This window comes from Stegostoma tigrinum, chromosome 38, assembly GCF_030684315.1.
Source record: "Stegostoma tigrinum isolate sSteTig4 chromosome 38, sSteTig4.hap1, whole genome shotgun sequence".
NCBI classification, from domain to species: Eukaryota; Metazoa; Chordata; class Chondrichthyes; order Orectolobiformes; family Stegostomatidae; genus Stegostoma; species Stegostoma tigrinum.
The window spans coordinates 15,534,008-15,551,047 of record NC_081391.1 but is presented as its reverse complement, the minus strand read 5'-3'; the positions used below and the strand labels follow the sequence as shown (position 1 = coordinate 15,551,047).

At 43.9% G+C, this 17,040-nt stretch overlaps 1 protein-coding gene across 8 annotated transcripts in view; it reads right to left on the bottom strand.

The window, feature by feature from the left end:
* Positions 1-8,554: 8,554 nt before the first annotated feature.
* The window catches only part of LOC125447315 (tumor protein p53-inducible protein 11-like), a 211,780-nt gene continuing 203,294 nt past the window's right edge, over positions 8,555-17,040 (bottom strand). For all 8 annotated transcript variants that reach the window (XM_059640426.1, XM_048521639.2, XM_059640427.1 and 5 more), the window contains 4 exons: positions 16,918-16,966; positions 13,839-13,938; positions 12,055-12,156; positions 8,555-10,126 (listed from right to left, as the gene is read on the bottom strand). In XM_059640426.1, the coding sequence (XP_059496409.1) occupies positions 9,993-10,126; positions 12,055-12,156; positions 13,839-13,938; positions 16,918-16,966 (385 nt within the window). In that variant the 3' untranslated portion in view covers positions 8,555-9,992. The remainder of the gene's footprint in view (positions 10,127-12,054; positions 12,157-13,838; positions 13,939-16,917; positions 16,967-17,040) is intronic.

The following is a 17,040-nucleotide window of genomic DNA, read 5'->3' as shown; positions in this document are numbered from 1 at the left end:
GCCCATGACTGATCAACTAATGTCCACTTCTTGGCCATGTCCTGCTGCCACTGGGATTCATACCATTGACAGGAAAGAGCCAGACCTGCAAAGGCTCTTGATTTGGTGGGCAAACTTGGAGTTGCATTCCTGCTTGAGTACCCTGTGCCTATCGGAGACAATCCTCACCCCCTGAGATGTCAACATGCTCCTCTTTATGCTATCTGCCCTCCCTCTTCACCAATCACACCCAACCCCAATCCTCATTACTTTCCCCAAAACTCGCTCCTCAACAGTGGCCTGCTAGCCCTTGATGAAACCCTGAAGTCATCTCACAATCTGGGTCCCATTGCTGAGTCTTTCCTCAGGTACAGCTGCATTCCCAGCATTAGCCACTATGTTCAGAAACACAGTTCCCCTTGGAAGAGAGAGGAGGACCCATCTCAAGCCAATTCAAGACCCATTGGCTGGGAACTTGCCAAGTCCATTAGTAGGTGATGGTGATGGTGGAGGTAGGTGGGGCAAGGAGGGAGAACCTGCCAGCAGAATACAATCCTGCTGAGCAAATCTGTAAATCCTTGTGTAACATTTCTACTGCTATCTAATTAACTTAGAGTGCATCTTAGCTTGATGCTGTTATCAAACCAATATCTACATCTGTCTACTCCTTCAGCCAGGAGATTAAAACCAGTGTTAGATGCCAAATGTGGGGCCCCATCCTTTGCAAACAGATTTCTGAAGAAGGGTGCTGACCTGAAATGTCAACTTTCCTGCCTCCTCTAATGCTGCCTGGCCTGCTGTGTTCCTCCAGCTCCACACTGCATTGTCTCTGACTCCAGCATCTGCAGCTGTTGCTATCTCTGACATCTACACGTTATGCCTTGTTCAAATACTTGGGGCATAGCCATTCCTGGTTGCTCTACCTGTGGAAATGCCTGCGTGATAATTTTCGGTGTACCTGGTTTCGGTTTAAACAAAAGCTTGTCGGTTAACTGTATCTTAGTGCATTCTCCATGATAACAGCTCTCTAAGTCAGAGTCCACCTGTGAGCCGATGAGCACCCCATTATCGTGTAATATAAATTGTTTGTTCTGTTCGAGGGCCGAAGGGCCTGTACTGTGCTGTTATGTTCTATGTTCATACTCAAGTGACCACTTTTGTGAATATATATATACAGCAAAATCTGAGATTCCACTGCAAAACTCTGCATGTACATCACACCAATTAAATAACATACCTTTCTGTCAACTCTGTTTTTTATATCCCCCATATTACCAACCCTTATTATGAGGTTAGCCCTGATATGGTATCATGTCTGCTAACCTGTTGTGTGAAACATTGGAACAAGAGCAGAATTAGGCTATTCAGTCCATTGGGTGTGTTCCACCATTCAACAAGATCATTCTATCTCAACACTACGTTCCTGTACTGTGCTCTTTTCCAATGATGTTTTTAATAGATTTATAGAAACATGTTGTATAAACAGCCAAAGCAGGAGTGGAAATAGGCCATTCAGCTCCTTGACCCTACTCCACCATTTATTGAGATCGTTGCTAATCTGTTTGTGTTTCAAATTCCACTTTCCCATCTCTCCTGAAGACCTCTAACTCCCTTGCCTCACAGGAATTTATCTGTCTCTACCTTAAAAATAGTTAATGATCTTGTCTCCACTGCCTTCTGAGGCAGTGTCTCAACATTACACTACTTCTGAGAGAAATTGTTTCTCTGCATCACTATCCTGAAAGAACAGCACCTAATTTTTAAACAGTGCCCCCTTGTTCAGAACAGGAAACAACCCATAACAGGAAACACCCTTTCTGCATCTACCTTGTTAAGACCATTCAGAACTGTCTATGTTTAAATCAAGTCATCACTTACTCTCTAGTAGAAACAAGCCCATCCAACTGTCCCTTTAAAGACAACATGCGCATTCCAAGCATCAATCTAATCCATTGAACCATCTAGAACAAATTTATATCCTTCCATTATATACTCAATGACTGTCTCCAAAGCTGCCTCATAGCCTCAGCCTTCTGAAAGACCAGACAACATCTATGAGCTTTCTAACTCTTCACAAATCGAACTCTGAATTGAAATACCAGCCAGCGTCAAATGACTTGTTAATTAAAACCACCAGGTTTCACATATGAAGGATTGACTCGGGACGGTTGATACCCAAGGACACAGTGCACCTGAGCAACCTGGGGAGAGCAAGGTGGAAGAATTACATTGACCAATGAACAACACACCCCTCTGCCTTCTGGTGTTTGTTGAAAGCAACGTTTGAATCGCTGTCCTCAAAGAGTTAAAAGACCTGAGACAGCAACACAGTGGATGGATCAGAGCAAAGTGGAGTATATTTTGTGTCACCGCTCGTGGGCCTGCCTTTCAGAGCCACGGAAAAGGTCGTTTGTTAAAAATAAAAGTAAGTGAGAGGCAAAAAAAATCTCCCAGTTGTTGGGGTTGGTTGTGGTGGTGGGGGAAGGGGGGGGGGAGCGGAGCTGTTGGAGAGAGAATCAGCAGCGGTCAGGACCTAGGTTGAGGTGAAGTGAATTGAAACATGCGCCACAGGCGGTGCAGAAGGAGCTGAGCTGTCGCAAGCTGTAAGGCTCAAACACATTGGTTTAAAGCAGCCTGCCGTGAGGGTGGGGGAGTAGAGAGGAAGAGACTCAAGAAACAGTAGCAGCAGAAAGTTTACCGCACTATGTCAGGGCACATGTACAGACGCAATGAGCCTTGGAGATAGCTTCTTTCATCTTCCCTTCACTCTCTTGCACATTGGCAGATTGCAGTTGCCTGTTCTTCAAGCTAAAAAAAATTAAACATGGCAAGGCCAGGGTGAACAAACAAATACTTTCATTTATATAGCTTCCTTTGTCAGTTGAGGATGTACCCAAAGTGCTTTACAGCCAATAAAGCACTTATGAAAGGCAGCTTTTATTGCAGGGGATGTAGCAGCCACCTTGTGCACAACAAGATCCCACAAATGGTAAAATGATAATGTCCAGATATTCTGTTTTCTCGATACTGAGTGAAGATTACATATTGACTTGGTAACCAGGGAAGCTCCCCTGCTCTTCTTCAAAAATAATTCACGGAATCTTTCATGATGAGCGTTGATTACGGAAAGGGTCTAGGTTTAACACCTAGTGTTCAGGCTGTGGAAAACCCTCCTCACACTCGCCACTTTTTCCTCCTTTTAGAGTGCTCCTTAAAGTCTACCCTTTTGACCAAGCCTTTTGAGAGCTCCCTTTTTCGGGTCAGACTGGGCAAAGATGTAGTGAATGGAATACAATGTGGGAAAGTGTGAGTTATGCACTTTTGGTAGGAAGAATATTTTCTAAACAGGCAAAGGCTTCAGAAATCTGAAGCACAGAGGGACTTAGCTCTGGTGGAGGATGTTGAGAGAAAGGCCTAGCTATCTCTGTGGCGTCTTCTCTAGGGGCCTGTGGTGACAATGATTACTGGAGACTCCATGGCCCACATGCATAATGCCCCATCCTCGGTGTCCCTGCCCCCTCACCGGTGCTGAAAGGTGTCACCGTTTAATTTCTGGGGTATACCTGTCACTGGGCAATCTCTCGATCTCTTATCTTCCCTCTAGGTGTGGCTAAATATCTCCTCCTAGAGCCATCTGTGGTGGCCACTTCCATAATCCCAATTTCCTGCACAAATATCTCACTTTTGCCCAACCTCGTCTTTCACTAACAATGCCAACCCCACCTACTTTTCTGTTATGCCTGACTTTCCTAATGATTGAATATCCTTGGATATACCCAGCCTTGGTCACCCCACTTCACCGTCTCTTCATTCTCAATCGTATCGCACGCATTTACAACTATCTGTGCTGTTAATATCGCTACGTAATTGCAAATGCTTTGTACATTCAGATGCAATACCATTAGACTTGTCTTTTTGACATTTCACAATTTTGATGTACTTTTGCTCTATTTGATGTCTGCCCTTGTTTTCTCTGCCTTCTACTTTTGTTTTCCACTTTTTGCATTTTTTCTCTCTCCCTCCTGTCTCTCTGTTGAGGTTCTCAGATCCCATCCTCCCCAGAAGAGGTTCCAATGATTCCAGAATCTAAATCCTTCCCTCCTGCATAATCTCTTGAGCCACACATTCAGTTGGGCTATTCTGCTATTCCTGATCTCACTAGGATTGGGAGTAATCCTGAGATTACTACTGTTCTGGTCCTGCCTTTTAATTACTTTCGATTCTTCCTATATTCTGCTTTTTGCCAACTTTTTTATTACCATTAGTACAGACATGAGCACCACTTCTGGCTGATCCCTCTCGCCCTTCACAATGTGCTGCAGCAATTCAGTGATGTATTTGACCAGGGAGCCAACTAAAGAACTGTCTGTGACGAAAGAACTGGTTAATTTTACCCCTTACAGTCCTTTATTGTGATTGATCTCTCGCTCTTCCACAGATATGGCTCACATTGCAATCTCCCAAGAAACCATCGCCACAAGCAGTCCCCAAAATGGAAAATCTGAGAGAGCTGGCACTCCCTGCCTGATTCTCTAATTCTGTCTGGTGGTCACCTATTCTCTTTCTGCCTGTGCACTCTTTACCTCTGGCATGACCACTTCATCAAGAATGCTATCCTTGAATATCTTAGCCTTGCAAAGATACACACGTATAGAATTTGTGATTTCACACAGACAGTTGTGCTATGAGCATTGACCTCTGGTGGTGTAGCAAGGAAATGATCTTGACATCAAAGAATTTAAAGAGAATCAGTGTCCGAAGTGAATTCTGCGCCATATCTTGAGTTCACATTAATTCAGTCTGGGATGAGTTTCAACTCTGATTAAACACAATCTTAAATTTGTGTCCAGTAAATACTAATTGACTAGCTGATAATTTGTTTATGGTGGAGTTAGTTAATGGATATACGTTGGCCTGGGTAATACTCCTGCTCTTCTTCAAAAAATGTCCTGGAATCTTTTATGTCCCATGTTGAAGAATATGAAGAAGAGGAGACTTACATAGATTATAAACACTTGCATGGACTGGCTGGGCCAAATGGCCTGATCCTGCACCGAAGGTGTTACACAATTCATCCTAAGAGGGAGAGATAATGGGAACTGCAGATGCTGGAGAATCCAAGATAACAAAGTGTGGAGCCGGATGAACACAGCAGGCCAAGCAGCATCTTAGGAGCACAAAAACTGACGTTTCGGGCCTTGATGAAGGGTCTAGGCCCGAAATGTCAGCTTTTGTGCTCCTAAGATGCTGCTTGGCCTGATGTGTTCATCCAGCTCCACACTTTGTAATCACCCATGAGGGATATTACTCTACATCCGAAGTAGAGTGAATCTAATGATGTAGCACAGTCTATGTCCATACACAGTAAAATATGGACAACATTCAGGCTTGGGATGATAAGTAACAAGTTACATTCACACACACACAAGCCACAAAAGTGAATCTAACTTCCTCTCCTTGACATTCACTGGCAATACTATTGTTGAATATACCCCCAGCAACATCCTAGCAGCTATCATTGACCAGAAGTTGAAACAGGCTTTATTCATGTAAATACTGTGGCTACAAGTGCACATCAGAGGCTAAGATCTGTACAGACAGTAACTCATCTCCTGTGTCCCCAAAGTGTGTCTGACATCTACACAAATCACCCTAAGAGGGATATCACTCTACATCTGAAGTAGAGTGAATCTAATGATGTAAAGATACGAATCAGGAATGTGATGGAATACTTCTCACTCACCTGGATGAGTGCTGCTCCAATAACACTCTGGAAGCCTAATACCATCAGAAGAAAGCAGCCTGTTTGAGAGGCACCAGGTTTACCAATTTAAACATTGACACCATGAATCACCATTGCAAAGTCCCAATCACCTAACTGATACATATTAGCAACTCACTAAAGCTCCTTAGACAGTACCTTCCAAACCCATGACCACTACCATCTAAAAGAACACAGATAGCACAGGAACACTCCACCTACAAGTTCCCCTCCAAGTCACGCATCATCCTGACCGGACAATATATCATTGCCCATTCAATGTCGCTGGGTCATCATCCTGGGACTCCGTCTCTAACAACATGAACACATGGATTGCACACATGGGCTGCAGTGATTTGACCACCACCATCTCAAAGTGAAGTTAGGGACGATGGACAGTTAATGCTGGCCTAGTCAGTGACACCCACATCCCATTAACAAATAGAATAAAGAACAAAATTGCAGTACAGGAACAGGCCGTTCGGTCCTCCAAGCCTGCAACGACATGTTGCCCATCACAACTAAAACCCCCTACCCTTCCAAGGACCATATCCCTCTATTGCCATCCTATTCATGCATTTGTCAAGACACCTTTAAAAGTCACTACTTTATCTGCTTCCACTACCTCCCCCAGCAGCGAGTTCCAGGCATCCACCACCCCCTGTGTAAAAAACTTGCCTCGAACATCACCTTTAAACCTTGCCCCTCACACCTTAAACCTATGCCCCCGGTAACTGACTCTTCTACCCTGGGAAAAAGCTGCTGACTGTCCACTCTGTCCATGCCCTTCACAATCATGTAGACCTCCATCAGGTTGTCCCCTCAATCTCCATCATTCCAGTGAGAACAACCCAAGTTTCTCCAACCTCTCCTCATAGTTAATGTCCTCCATACCCAGCAACATCCTGGTAAATCTTTCCTGTACCCTCTCCAAAGCCACCACAACCCTCTGGTAGTGTGGCGGCCAGAAGTGAACATAATATTCCAAATGCAGCCCAACTGAGTTTCTACAAAGCTGCAACATTACCTGCCAATTTTTAAAGTCAATGCCCTGGCCGATAAAGGTAAATATTCCATAAGCCTTGGTGACTACCTTTTCCACCTGCATTGCCACTTTCAGTGACCTGTGTACCTGTACACCCAGATCTCTCTGCCTATCAGTACTATTAAGGGTTCTGCCATTTACTGGATATTTGCCATCTGGATTAGACCTTCCAAAATGCATTACCTCACATTTTTCCAGATTAGACTCTATCAGTCATCTCTCTGCCCAAGTCACCAACTGATCTATATTCTGCTGCATCCTCTGACAGTCCTCATCGCTATGTGCAATTCTACCAGCCTTTGTGTAATTCGCAAATTTACTAATCAAACCAACTACATTTTCTTCCAAATCATTTAGATCTATTACAAATTGCAAAGGTCCTGTCACTGATGCCTGAGGAACGGCACTAGTCACAGCCCTCCATTCAGAAACACACCCTTTCACTGCTACCCTCTGTCTTCTATGACTGAGCCAGTTTTTTTATCCATCATGCAAACTCACTTCCAACCCCATGTGGCTTTACCTTCTGTATCAGCCTGCCATGAGGGACCTCGTCAAATGCCTTACTGAAAGTCCATGTAGACATTTTAATGTCATCTAGTCTTCAACTGGATGACAAATAATGCAAAACAACTTTAAATTCACTTTCTATCTGAAAATGGCATGGGGCTCCCAGAGCTGAGGCCTTTATTTTGTTTGAGACTAAGGTTGCAAGACAGCGTCTCTAGAAGGAGGCCAGCAGAGTTTGTTTCTGCTGCCGCATCTGGGTTGGAGAGCCTCCTATTGGCTTTTTCTTTTTTAATTTGTGGGATGTGGGTATCACTGGCAGAACCAGCATTTATTGTCCATCTCGAATTGCTTTGGAGATGGTGGTGGTAATCTGCCTTCTTGAATCCGCTGCAGTCCATGTGCTGTAGTTAAACACACAATGATGTTAGGGAGAGAGTTCCAGGGTATTGAACCAGCCACACTGCAAGAAAGGTGATATATTTCTAAGTCAGGGTCTTCTTTTTAGTGTTAGGCAGCTCCTCAAGATTGAGAGATAACAAAGTGTGAAGCTGGATGAACACAGCAGGCCAGGCAGCATCTCAGGAGCATAAAAACTGATGTTTCAGGCCTAGACCCTTCCGAAACGTCAGCTTTTGTGCTCCTGAGATGCTGCTTGGCCTGCTGTGTTCATCCAGCTCCACACTTTGTTATCTTGTATTCTCCAGCATCTGCAGTTCCCATTATCTCTCCTCAAGATTGACAATGACTTTCTCCTACTCCAGACTTGTGTGCCCTGAGGTGAACGAACAGTCCAATTGCTACCCTGTCGATGTGAGCTTGGTGTTGGTTTGGAGGTCAGGATGGTGTGTGGCCTGGAGAGGAGCCTGACTTGGTGACGGTTCCATGTTTCTGCTGCAACTCTGTTGTTCCTCCACCTTCCAGATCCCATCTCGTCTTCAACTGGATGAAAAATCTGCCATGTTTGGCAGCGTTAAAGGAAGTCAGTGCCTGGGGACGTCTCTGATGCTGTGCAGGTTTCTCAGGAAATCTGTGTAGTCGTAACGTTGGGATCACAACCCAAAATATAATACCTTGGCTGAGTTTTAGTTCTGGATATTACTTTAGGTATGAGAATGATCAGTATGGAAAGATGGTCACTTCATGAGTAGTCCAAAGGTCATTTTGGGCCAATGGTCACTATGGGTAATGTTCACTGTGAGTGATGGCAACATGAAATTCAAAGGCAGGAGATCATCTTTTTCTTAAAAGTTTACCTTTTTATTGAATTTGGCCCAGGTACAGAATAGAAACTCAGAGAGAAAGGGACAGTGATAACTGTTTGCCACCTGGCTTTGCAGCTAGATATGCGAGTGTGTTAAAGTGTCTCTTTTTATCAAAGCCATTGTTTGCAAGTTAAACTGAAAACCACACTCTTGCAACAAACGTGGTTACAGCTTGTGTGAAGCGCACTGCCCCCGTCTCGACCCCCAACCCACACAATCTCTACTCAGCCCCTCCCATAGTGATTCAGAATTCGGTGTCTGGGAGAAGATTTGAGCTTTGACTGATGTTCCAGTTCTCAGTGGACTTGTTTGTTTTGGAATGGAAACATTTACAGAAAGTTACAAACTCATTAATGCCCCCATTTTAGGTTTCTCCTTTTTCTCTCCCTCAGTTTTCCTCTCCTCAGTTTCTCCTTTGTCTTGCTCCTTCCCCTCCCTTGATTACCCCTCCCTCTTTCTTCCTACCTCTGTAAATTGGCCTCTCTTCCCTCCCTTGGTTACTCCCTTCCTTAATTTTCCCATCACCCCCCCCTCAGTTACGTCTCTCCTCCTGCCTTTGATTAACCCTCTCCCTCAGTTTTCCTTTCTCCGTCCCTTCAATCCCCTCTCCTTCGCTTTTCCCCAATTTTCTCCTTTTGTTAGCCCCTCCCCTTAGTTTTTCCTCCCCATCCTGCAGTCATCTCTCTGTCCTTCCTCAGTTTTCCTTCCATCCTCTTCAGTTACCCTTTGTCTTATTCCTTCAGTTTCCCCCCTTTCCTCCACTCTCGGTTTTCCCCCCTTTCAGATTTCCCAGCTAACCCCTCCTTCAATAACTCCCCTCTCCCTTGGTTTTCCCCCTTGTATACCTCTCTCCCTCGGTTATTCTATTCTTCCTCCCTCAGTTACATCCCTCCCCACAGTTTTTCTCTCCCCCTACTCCTTTGGTTAACCCCTTCCATAACTTGCTTCTCCCCTTCCCTCTGAGTTTCCCCACTCCTCCCTCGGTTCCCCGGCACCATCTTACATCAGCTATTTCTTGGAGCTCCTCATACCAAATCTGTGGAGGTGAAACCACCAGCCTCTGCTCTCAAGTGCACCCCAAATCCGACATCAGGTGAATAGACCAATGTTTACAGCCATCAAAAGACTAGCCATCACATTTTTGACTGTCATACATCAAAGGATGTCTACAACCACAGTTCACAACCCTTATGTAGGCCTCCTCCTCTGAGGTTGAGATTAGCCTTCACTTCATGCCTATATTGAATGTGTGTAGCCATGCTTGCCCACTGGAAATTGACTCATACTTCGCCCCAGAAACCAGCCACTTAATGGGTGCTGCTGGCCAAAGGTGGCACAGGGTTGGGGGCGAGGGTGTGTCAATGGGGCCTCTTGATTCAAAGTGTTTCAATTCACACTGAAAGCCGGATGTGAGTCCCTCCTGTTGGTTGATGGCTTAGATCTTTTTGGGTTTCCGTCCAACTTGTAAATAATAGAAAAGTGACAAGACCCCAAATATTGCGCAACTCAAGAGCAAGAATCCCACATCCTGAGAAAACAAGCCTTGATCCATGGCTGAAACCAGTGTCACTGTAAGGAAACAGACAGAGTTAACAGTTAAAGGGCTTCCTCAACCTCACAAGAGTCTACAACAGATCCATCACAAATTTATACAAATTTATAAGTCACATCTCAGAGTGAAAGGTTGGTAGATCATAGTTTTATTTTTGCAGTTTGATTACCACAGTGGTTAGCCACTGAATATGCTCTTATGAGGCTGCCAATGTTTTTTAACAAAAAAAGGCCTACTGCACAAAAAAGGAATCAAATAATGCTATATATCTAAGACAATTTAGAAAGATGTTAGTGTAATTAGCAAAAAGATTCACCCTTTTGCCAGCAATATCCTTCACAGATATTCAATGAAATATCAGTCTTATTTTAACTCTTTAATTTCTTACTTAACTGACATTTTCCAGTGTTGGTGGGCTGTCGGTTTATTTTCCAGTTCTGAGGGCCTGGATTCCTTTTCAGCTCTGAGATAACAAGGTCTAGGCCCGAAACGTCAGCTTTCCTGCTCCTCTGATGCTGTTTGGCCTGTTGTGTTCATCCAGCTCTACACCTTGTTATTTCAGATTCTCCATCATCTGCAGATCCTACTATCTCTTCCTTTACAACCAGGAGATTTCCCCAAGGTCTTATATCCTGGAGATTTTACACTCTAACAACCTGCTCTTCTGCTGGGATGAAGCTGCTCTTTTGATCTGAAACCTGACTCTTCCAAACTACTAATGGGCCCTGAGTATTTGTTTTCCTGAACATTAAAGAACTGAGCATTATAAACACCTTTTCAGTTGATTCTATGTGTATCTTGTTAGGCATTTAGATTAAGTCACATGCTTGCTTGGAAATTATGTCATCAGTTCACTATTCCAAAAACCTTTATGACCTCTTTAAAGAGAAAGTTACCTTCACAAAGCAAAATCTAAATTTCTTCCACGTTAAAATCCAAATTCTGAATAATTATAATATACTTCGTACATTTATTACAAAATTTAATCACCAAGCATAGTTAAAACTACCCCTGAAAACTCAATGCATATTAAATACTTCCTTTTTTTCTTTAATTCTTTATAAACCCTTCAAAGGCTCAATCTGTAATGCCCTAAATGTCAGAGGGTTCTGGGTTCTTATACAGTTCTGGAGAATTGAATGCAAAATCCTGGTTTACATCTCAGTGCAAAAGGAGCACTGCATTGTTGAAGTGGCTTCTCTTCGAAGAAGGCTGTAACCTGAGGCCCTGCCTTGCATTAATATAGCATCTTTCACATCTTCAGGATGACCCAGAGCACTTTCCAGCAAATGAAATACTTTTGAAGTGTGGTCGCTGTTGTAATGTCGGAAATACAGCATCCAATTTATGTCTGACAAATTTCCACAAACACCATTATAACAATGAGGAATTGTAGTGAAGTTGGTTGAGGGCTAAATATTGACCCAGAACACTGGGGACACCTTCTCTGTTGCTCTTCAGAAATAGTGCTATGAAATTGTTTTGGAAATCAGCTGGGAGCCTACACTTAATAACCCATCCAAAACACAATATGGCACTTCTGACAGGGCTGTGTTCCATCAGTAGTACACTAGGAGTGTTGGCTTGGATTTGCTCTGATTAACAATGACTGGGAAAACCTGCATTTGTGATGCTGATCTGTAGCCAGTGTGGCTTTTCTCTCTGTGCCGACTAGTCAACCCAATCTGATTTAGTTCCCTTTGCCTGTGTTTGGCTCATACCCCTCTAAACCCTTCCTGTGCTTGCTGTAGGTAGAATCAATGAATTAAGAAGGGGTTACTATACGAATTCACGTACCTTCACTACCTTTTTCTAAAGAAGTCAGAAAGTTACTTAGAACAGTGAACCTAATGACATGATTTCCAAGAAGGAAGTGATTTAACTGAAGTGCCTAACAATATAGATGCAGAATCAAATGTGTTAAGAAGTATTTAAATTCACATACCTAGAAACTCCACAACAAAATAGCAGGTCTCTGATAGAAGTGTCCATCGAATAATGGCCTTCTCGGATGTGTAAAAGGCATTCCATAGGATCAAGGCAATGCCTTTGTGCAAATTAAAAAGAAACATATTAGTCAAGTTTTAGAAACACCCGAATATGAAGCATGGGGAATGTAATAATATAGAGATAACCATAATTTATCGCGTGTCTGCTGTTCTTTTATGCTTGCTTTATGCTAGGAGGTTTTCTGGTGCAGTGGGTAGTGTCCCTCACTCTGAGCCAGCAGCTTCTTGTTCGAGTTCCACTCCAGGACTTGACAGTTGAAGGGCAGTGCATTCATAACACAGGCAAACAGATTGAGTATCAATCTGTAAATCTTTCCAATGCATGCCAATGGCAAGAGTGGGAGGGGGCTACTTGTCATTTGGCCACGGATATAAATTCCAAGTGATGGTCAGGAAGTGGGAGATTCTGCTGTCACTATCCACAGCTCCACGTTTCAAGATTTTATGTAAAAGTGCCTGTTAAGGCAGCAGCTGTTCAGTGAGGCCATTTGGCCGGATGTCCATCTGGGTCAGATTGATACCAACAGCATGGACTTTGATCCCCATTCTGGCTCAAATGAACACAGGGTCCAACTCCTTGCCCCAATTGCTGTGAAGATTGTGGAGCTGTAGACAGAACCTGCCCTCCTCGGATACTTCTGAAGTGGACTTGAAATGTTAACTCTGCTTTCTCTCTCCACAGATGCTGCCAGACCTGCTGAGTTTCTCCAGCAGTTTCTCTTTTTGTTTCAGATTTCCAGTACCTGCACTTCTTCATTTTGTTTTGTTTCTTTTACTTGGTAGTTGGTTTATTTACAGCATACAGCGTTCCATATATCTGTCTCCTGCCTGCCTAAACCCTGTCCCAGAAACATCTCTTTACACCCAACTTTTGAAATTCAAGTAACCTGAATGGGAACAAATTAACAGGTGACAGCCCCTTGAAGATAAGGTCCCGAATGAAGCTTACAAAGTCAAAAATGATTTTGGGATGCGGGGCACACTCCAGCCCCAGTGATGCCCACCAGTTGCTGATAATTTGTACCCCATCAGCTACCAAGGCCCAGAGGACACATTGCTGTAGGTCTGGGGTCACATGTAGGCCAGGCTGGGTAAAGATGGCAGTTTCCTTCCCCAGAGGACATTAGTGAATCAGATGGGTTTTTCCGGACAATTGAAAATGGAGTCACAGTTCTTAGACTCTTAATTCTAAATTTTTTTAAAAATTGAATTTAAATTCCATCATTTGCCATGGCAGGATTCAAACTTGGGTCCCTAGAACATTTAGGGCAGCACAGTGGCTCAGCGGTTAGCACTGCAGCCTCACAGCACCAGGGACCCAGGGTCGATTCCAGCTTCGGGTAACTGTCTGTGTGGAGTTTGTACATTCTCCCCGAGTCTTTGTGGGTTTCCTCCGGGTGCTCTGGTTTCCTCCCACAGCCCAAAGATGTGCAGGCTAGGTGGATTGAAGTCCTAAATTGCCTGTAGTATTCAGGGATGGGTCTGGGTGGGATGCTGCAAGGGGCAGTGTGGACTTGTTGGGCCGAAGGGCCTGTTTCCACACTGTAGGAAATCTAATCTAACAGCTGGGCCTCTGGATTAACGTTCCAGTCTAGCTATAATATCACCAGATCATCGCCTCTCCAGTTGTATCAAGAAAAACATTTGTGTCTCATTTCATACTTCGTCAACTGACTTGGGTTCCATCAATTTAACATTCAATTTGCAACATGCGACCTACTGAGTAATGCGCCACTGTGCAGTCGGAGAGATGCAATGCAGGAGAACTTGTAATCTCCATGGAACAGCCAACTATGCAGCATTCTTGGAAACACCAGAGCCTAGAGCAGGAAGGAAACAATGCATTTAATCTCCGGCTGTTTAGAGGAAGGAACTGCCTCATGTTTAGAATGCCTTCATGCTACTCCTTCTTTTCAAAATAAAAATTTTAATCTGCTTTGCTCACTGCTTCATGTCACTCCATTTTGTTAGAGGCAATCCTCCACTCACTGCATTTTGCTGCAGCATATTACTGCCTTAACTGCAAAACATACAATTCTGAAATATATCAGATCCTGACGCGACTTGACCAGGCAGATGGTGAAAGGATGTTTCCTGTTGTGGGAGAATCTAGAACTGGGGGTCATAGTTAAAAATAAGAAGGTGCCCATTTAAGGCAGAGATGACAAAACATCTCTTTCTTCCAGAGGATTGCGAGTCTTTGGAATTCCCTTCCTCAAAAGGCAGCAGATGCACAATCTTTAAATATTTTTAAGGCAGAAGTAGATAGATTCCTGATTACCAAGGGGATAACAGTAGCAAGGGTATGCAGGATGTTAATTTGGGATTAAAATTAGAACAGCAATGAATGGCAGAGCAGGTTTGAAGGGCCGAGTGGCCTGCTATTGTTCCTAGTTCATATATTCCTAAAACATTGTCGTAGTTTTTGGTCATGAGGGCTATTTGCTGTGGTTTAAAGAGGCTTAGCTTAAAAGGGCACCAATCGCTGAGTATATAAGCTGTCTGGTGTAGCGTAATGTTTAATTAGAATCATAGAGTCATAGAGGCTTACAGCATGGAAACAGGCCCTTTGGCCCAACATGTCCATGCCGCGCAGTTTTCACTCACCAATGGATGGTCACTAAATGCTGACCTTGCAAATGATGCCCATGTCAGCTGAGTGAATAAAAAAAATCATGGACAAACGCTCAATTACAACAATGTGGAAGGTGATTGCATCCCCTTTCTTGATGTTGCTGCTTTTAGATATTTTCTTGAAAGCATTTATTTAAAAAATTGTATAGAGGAAGCCTGTGTCTGGTGACATACCATAGGATTTGGTGTTGGGTCTCTTGCTGTTTATTGTGTACATTAAAGAGCTAGACGTGAATGTAGGAGAAATGATAACTAAATTGAAAGATTACACGAAAATGGATGGTGCAGTAACGAGCTGGAGGAAAGCCTTAGGTGGTTGGACAAAATGGACGGGCTGGTCAGATGGGCAGAATTGTGGAAAATGGATTTTAATCTGGATAAGTGCGATACCTTGCGTTTTCAGAGGATGAACAAAGCAAGGGAGTACCCTTGAATGGTAGGACCCTAGGAAGTGCAGGGTATCTGAGAGATCTTGATATGCATATCCGCAGATCCTTGAAGGTAACAGAACAGGTGGATAACAAAGTGTGGGGCTGCATGAACACAGCAGGCCAAGCAGCATCTTAGGAGCACAAAAGCTGACGTTTCAGGCCTAGACCCTTCATCAGAAAAGGGGGATGGGGAGAGGATTCTGATATAAATAGGGAGAGATGGGGGGGGCAGACTGAAGATGGATAGAGGAGAAGATAGGTGGAGAGGAAAGTATGGGTGGGTAGGTAGGGAGGGGATAGGTCAGTCCGGGGAGGACAGACAGGTCAAGTGGGCGGGAAGATCAAGGTAGGAAATGGAGGTGCAGCTTGAGGTGGGAGGAGGGGATAGTTGAGAGGAAGAACAGGTTAGGCAGGCGGGGATGAGCTGGGCTGGTTTTGAGATGCAGTGGGGGGAGGGGAGATTTTGAAGCTGGTGAAATCTACATTGATACCATGGGTCCTGAGCAGAATATAGGTTGCTGTTCCTGCAGAACACCTAGGCTTGGTTCGCAGTAAACAACTGCACCACCGAGTGATGAACAATTTCAACTCCCCCTCCCATTCCTTAGACAACATGCACATCATGGGCCTCCTGCAGTGCCACAATGATGCCACCCGAAGGTTGCAGGAACAGCAACTCATATTCCACTTGGGAACCCTGCAGTCCAATGGTATCAATGTGCCTAAGATGCTGCTTGGCCTGCTGTGTTCATCTACCTCCACACTTTGTTATCTTGGATTCTCCAGCATCTGCAGTTCCCATTATCTATGAGAACAGGTGGATAAGGTGGTTAAGAAAGCACATGGGATGCTTGTCTTCATTTGTGGAGACAATGAATAATGGAGGAGGGAGGTTCTGCTGGAAGATGTTAATTAGGCCATAGCTGGAGTATTCTGTACAGTCTTGTCACCACATTGTGGGAAGGATATGATAGCATTACAAAGGGTGCAGAAGAGCTTTACCAGAATGTTGCCTGGGCAGGCGTGCTTCAGCTATGAAGAAAGTCTCGATAGGCTGGGATTGTTTACCTTTGAGTAGAGAAAACTGAGGGGGAACCTGATTGACATCTGCAAAAGTCTGAAGGGTATAGCTAGGGTAGGTAAGAAGAAAATTTTGTCCTTAGTAGAGGGATCAATATTCAGGAACTGTAGACTTAAGATAAGGGATCAGAGATTTGGAAGTGATTTAAGGAAGAAGTACTTTTATGTATCTTGAATTCACTGCCATAAATAGTGGCAGCGATGGGAACCCTCACGACATTTAAGAAGTATTTAGATGAATGCTTGAAGCATGGGCTCAGGGTTGGAAAATTGGACTAGAGTAGAGTAGAGTAGAAAGATGTGCAGATTAGGTGGATTGGCCATGCTAAATTGTCCCATTACATTGAGGGATGTGCAAGCTAGGTGGATTAGTATAGTAAATGAGGGGTTATGGGGAGAGGGTGGAGAGTGGGTCTGGGTGGGATGCTCTTTGGAGAGTCGGTTCAGACTTGATGGGCCAAATGGCTTCTATCTGCACTGTAGAGATTCTGTGACTGTAGATAGATATGTGATGACCAGAGCAGACACATGGACTGAAGGACCTCTTTCCATGATGTACAACTCCATGACTGCACGTCTCAATTTGTTCCAATAAACCCATTTACAATCACCCAGTAACATTCAAAAGGCTCGCATAGAAGAACTTGAACTGACCAGAATTCCAGCAACTGAAAAGATGACTGCTGAGATGAACTGCCAGTACCTGAAAGACAAGATGCAAACTGGAACAAGGTTAGGTTGTTCACTGCAGTTACACTTGTTAATTTTGCAAAGTAG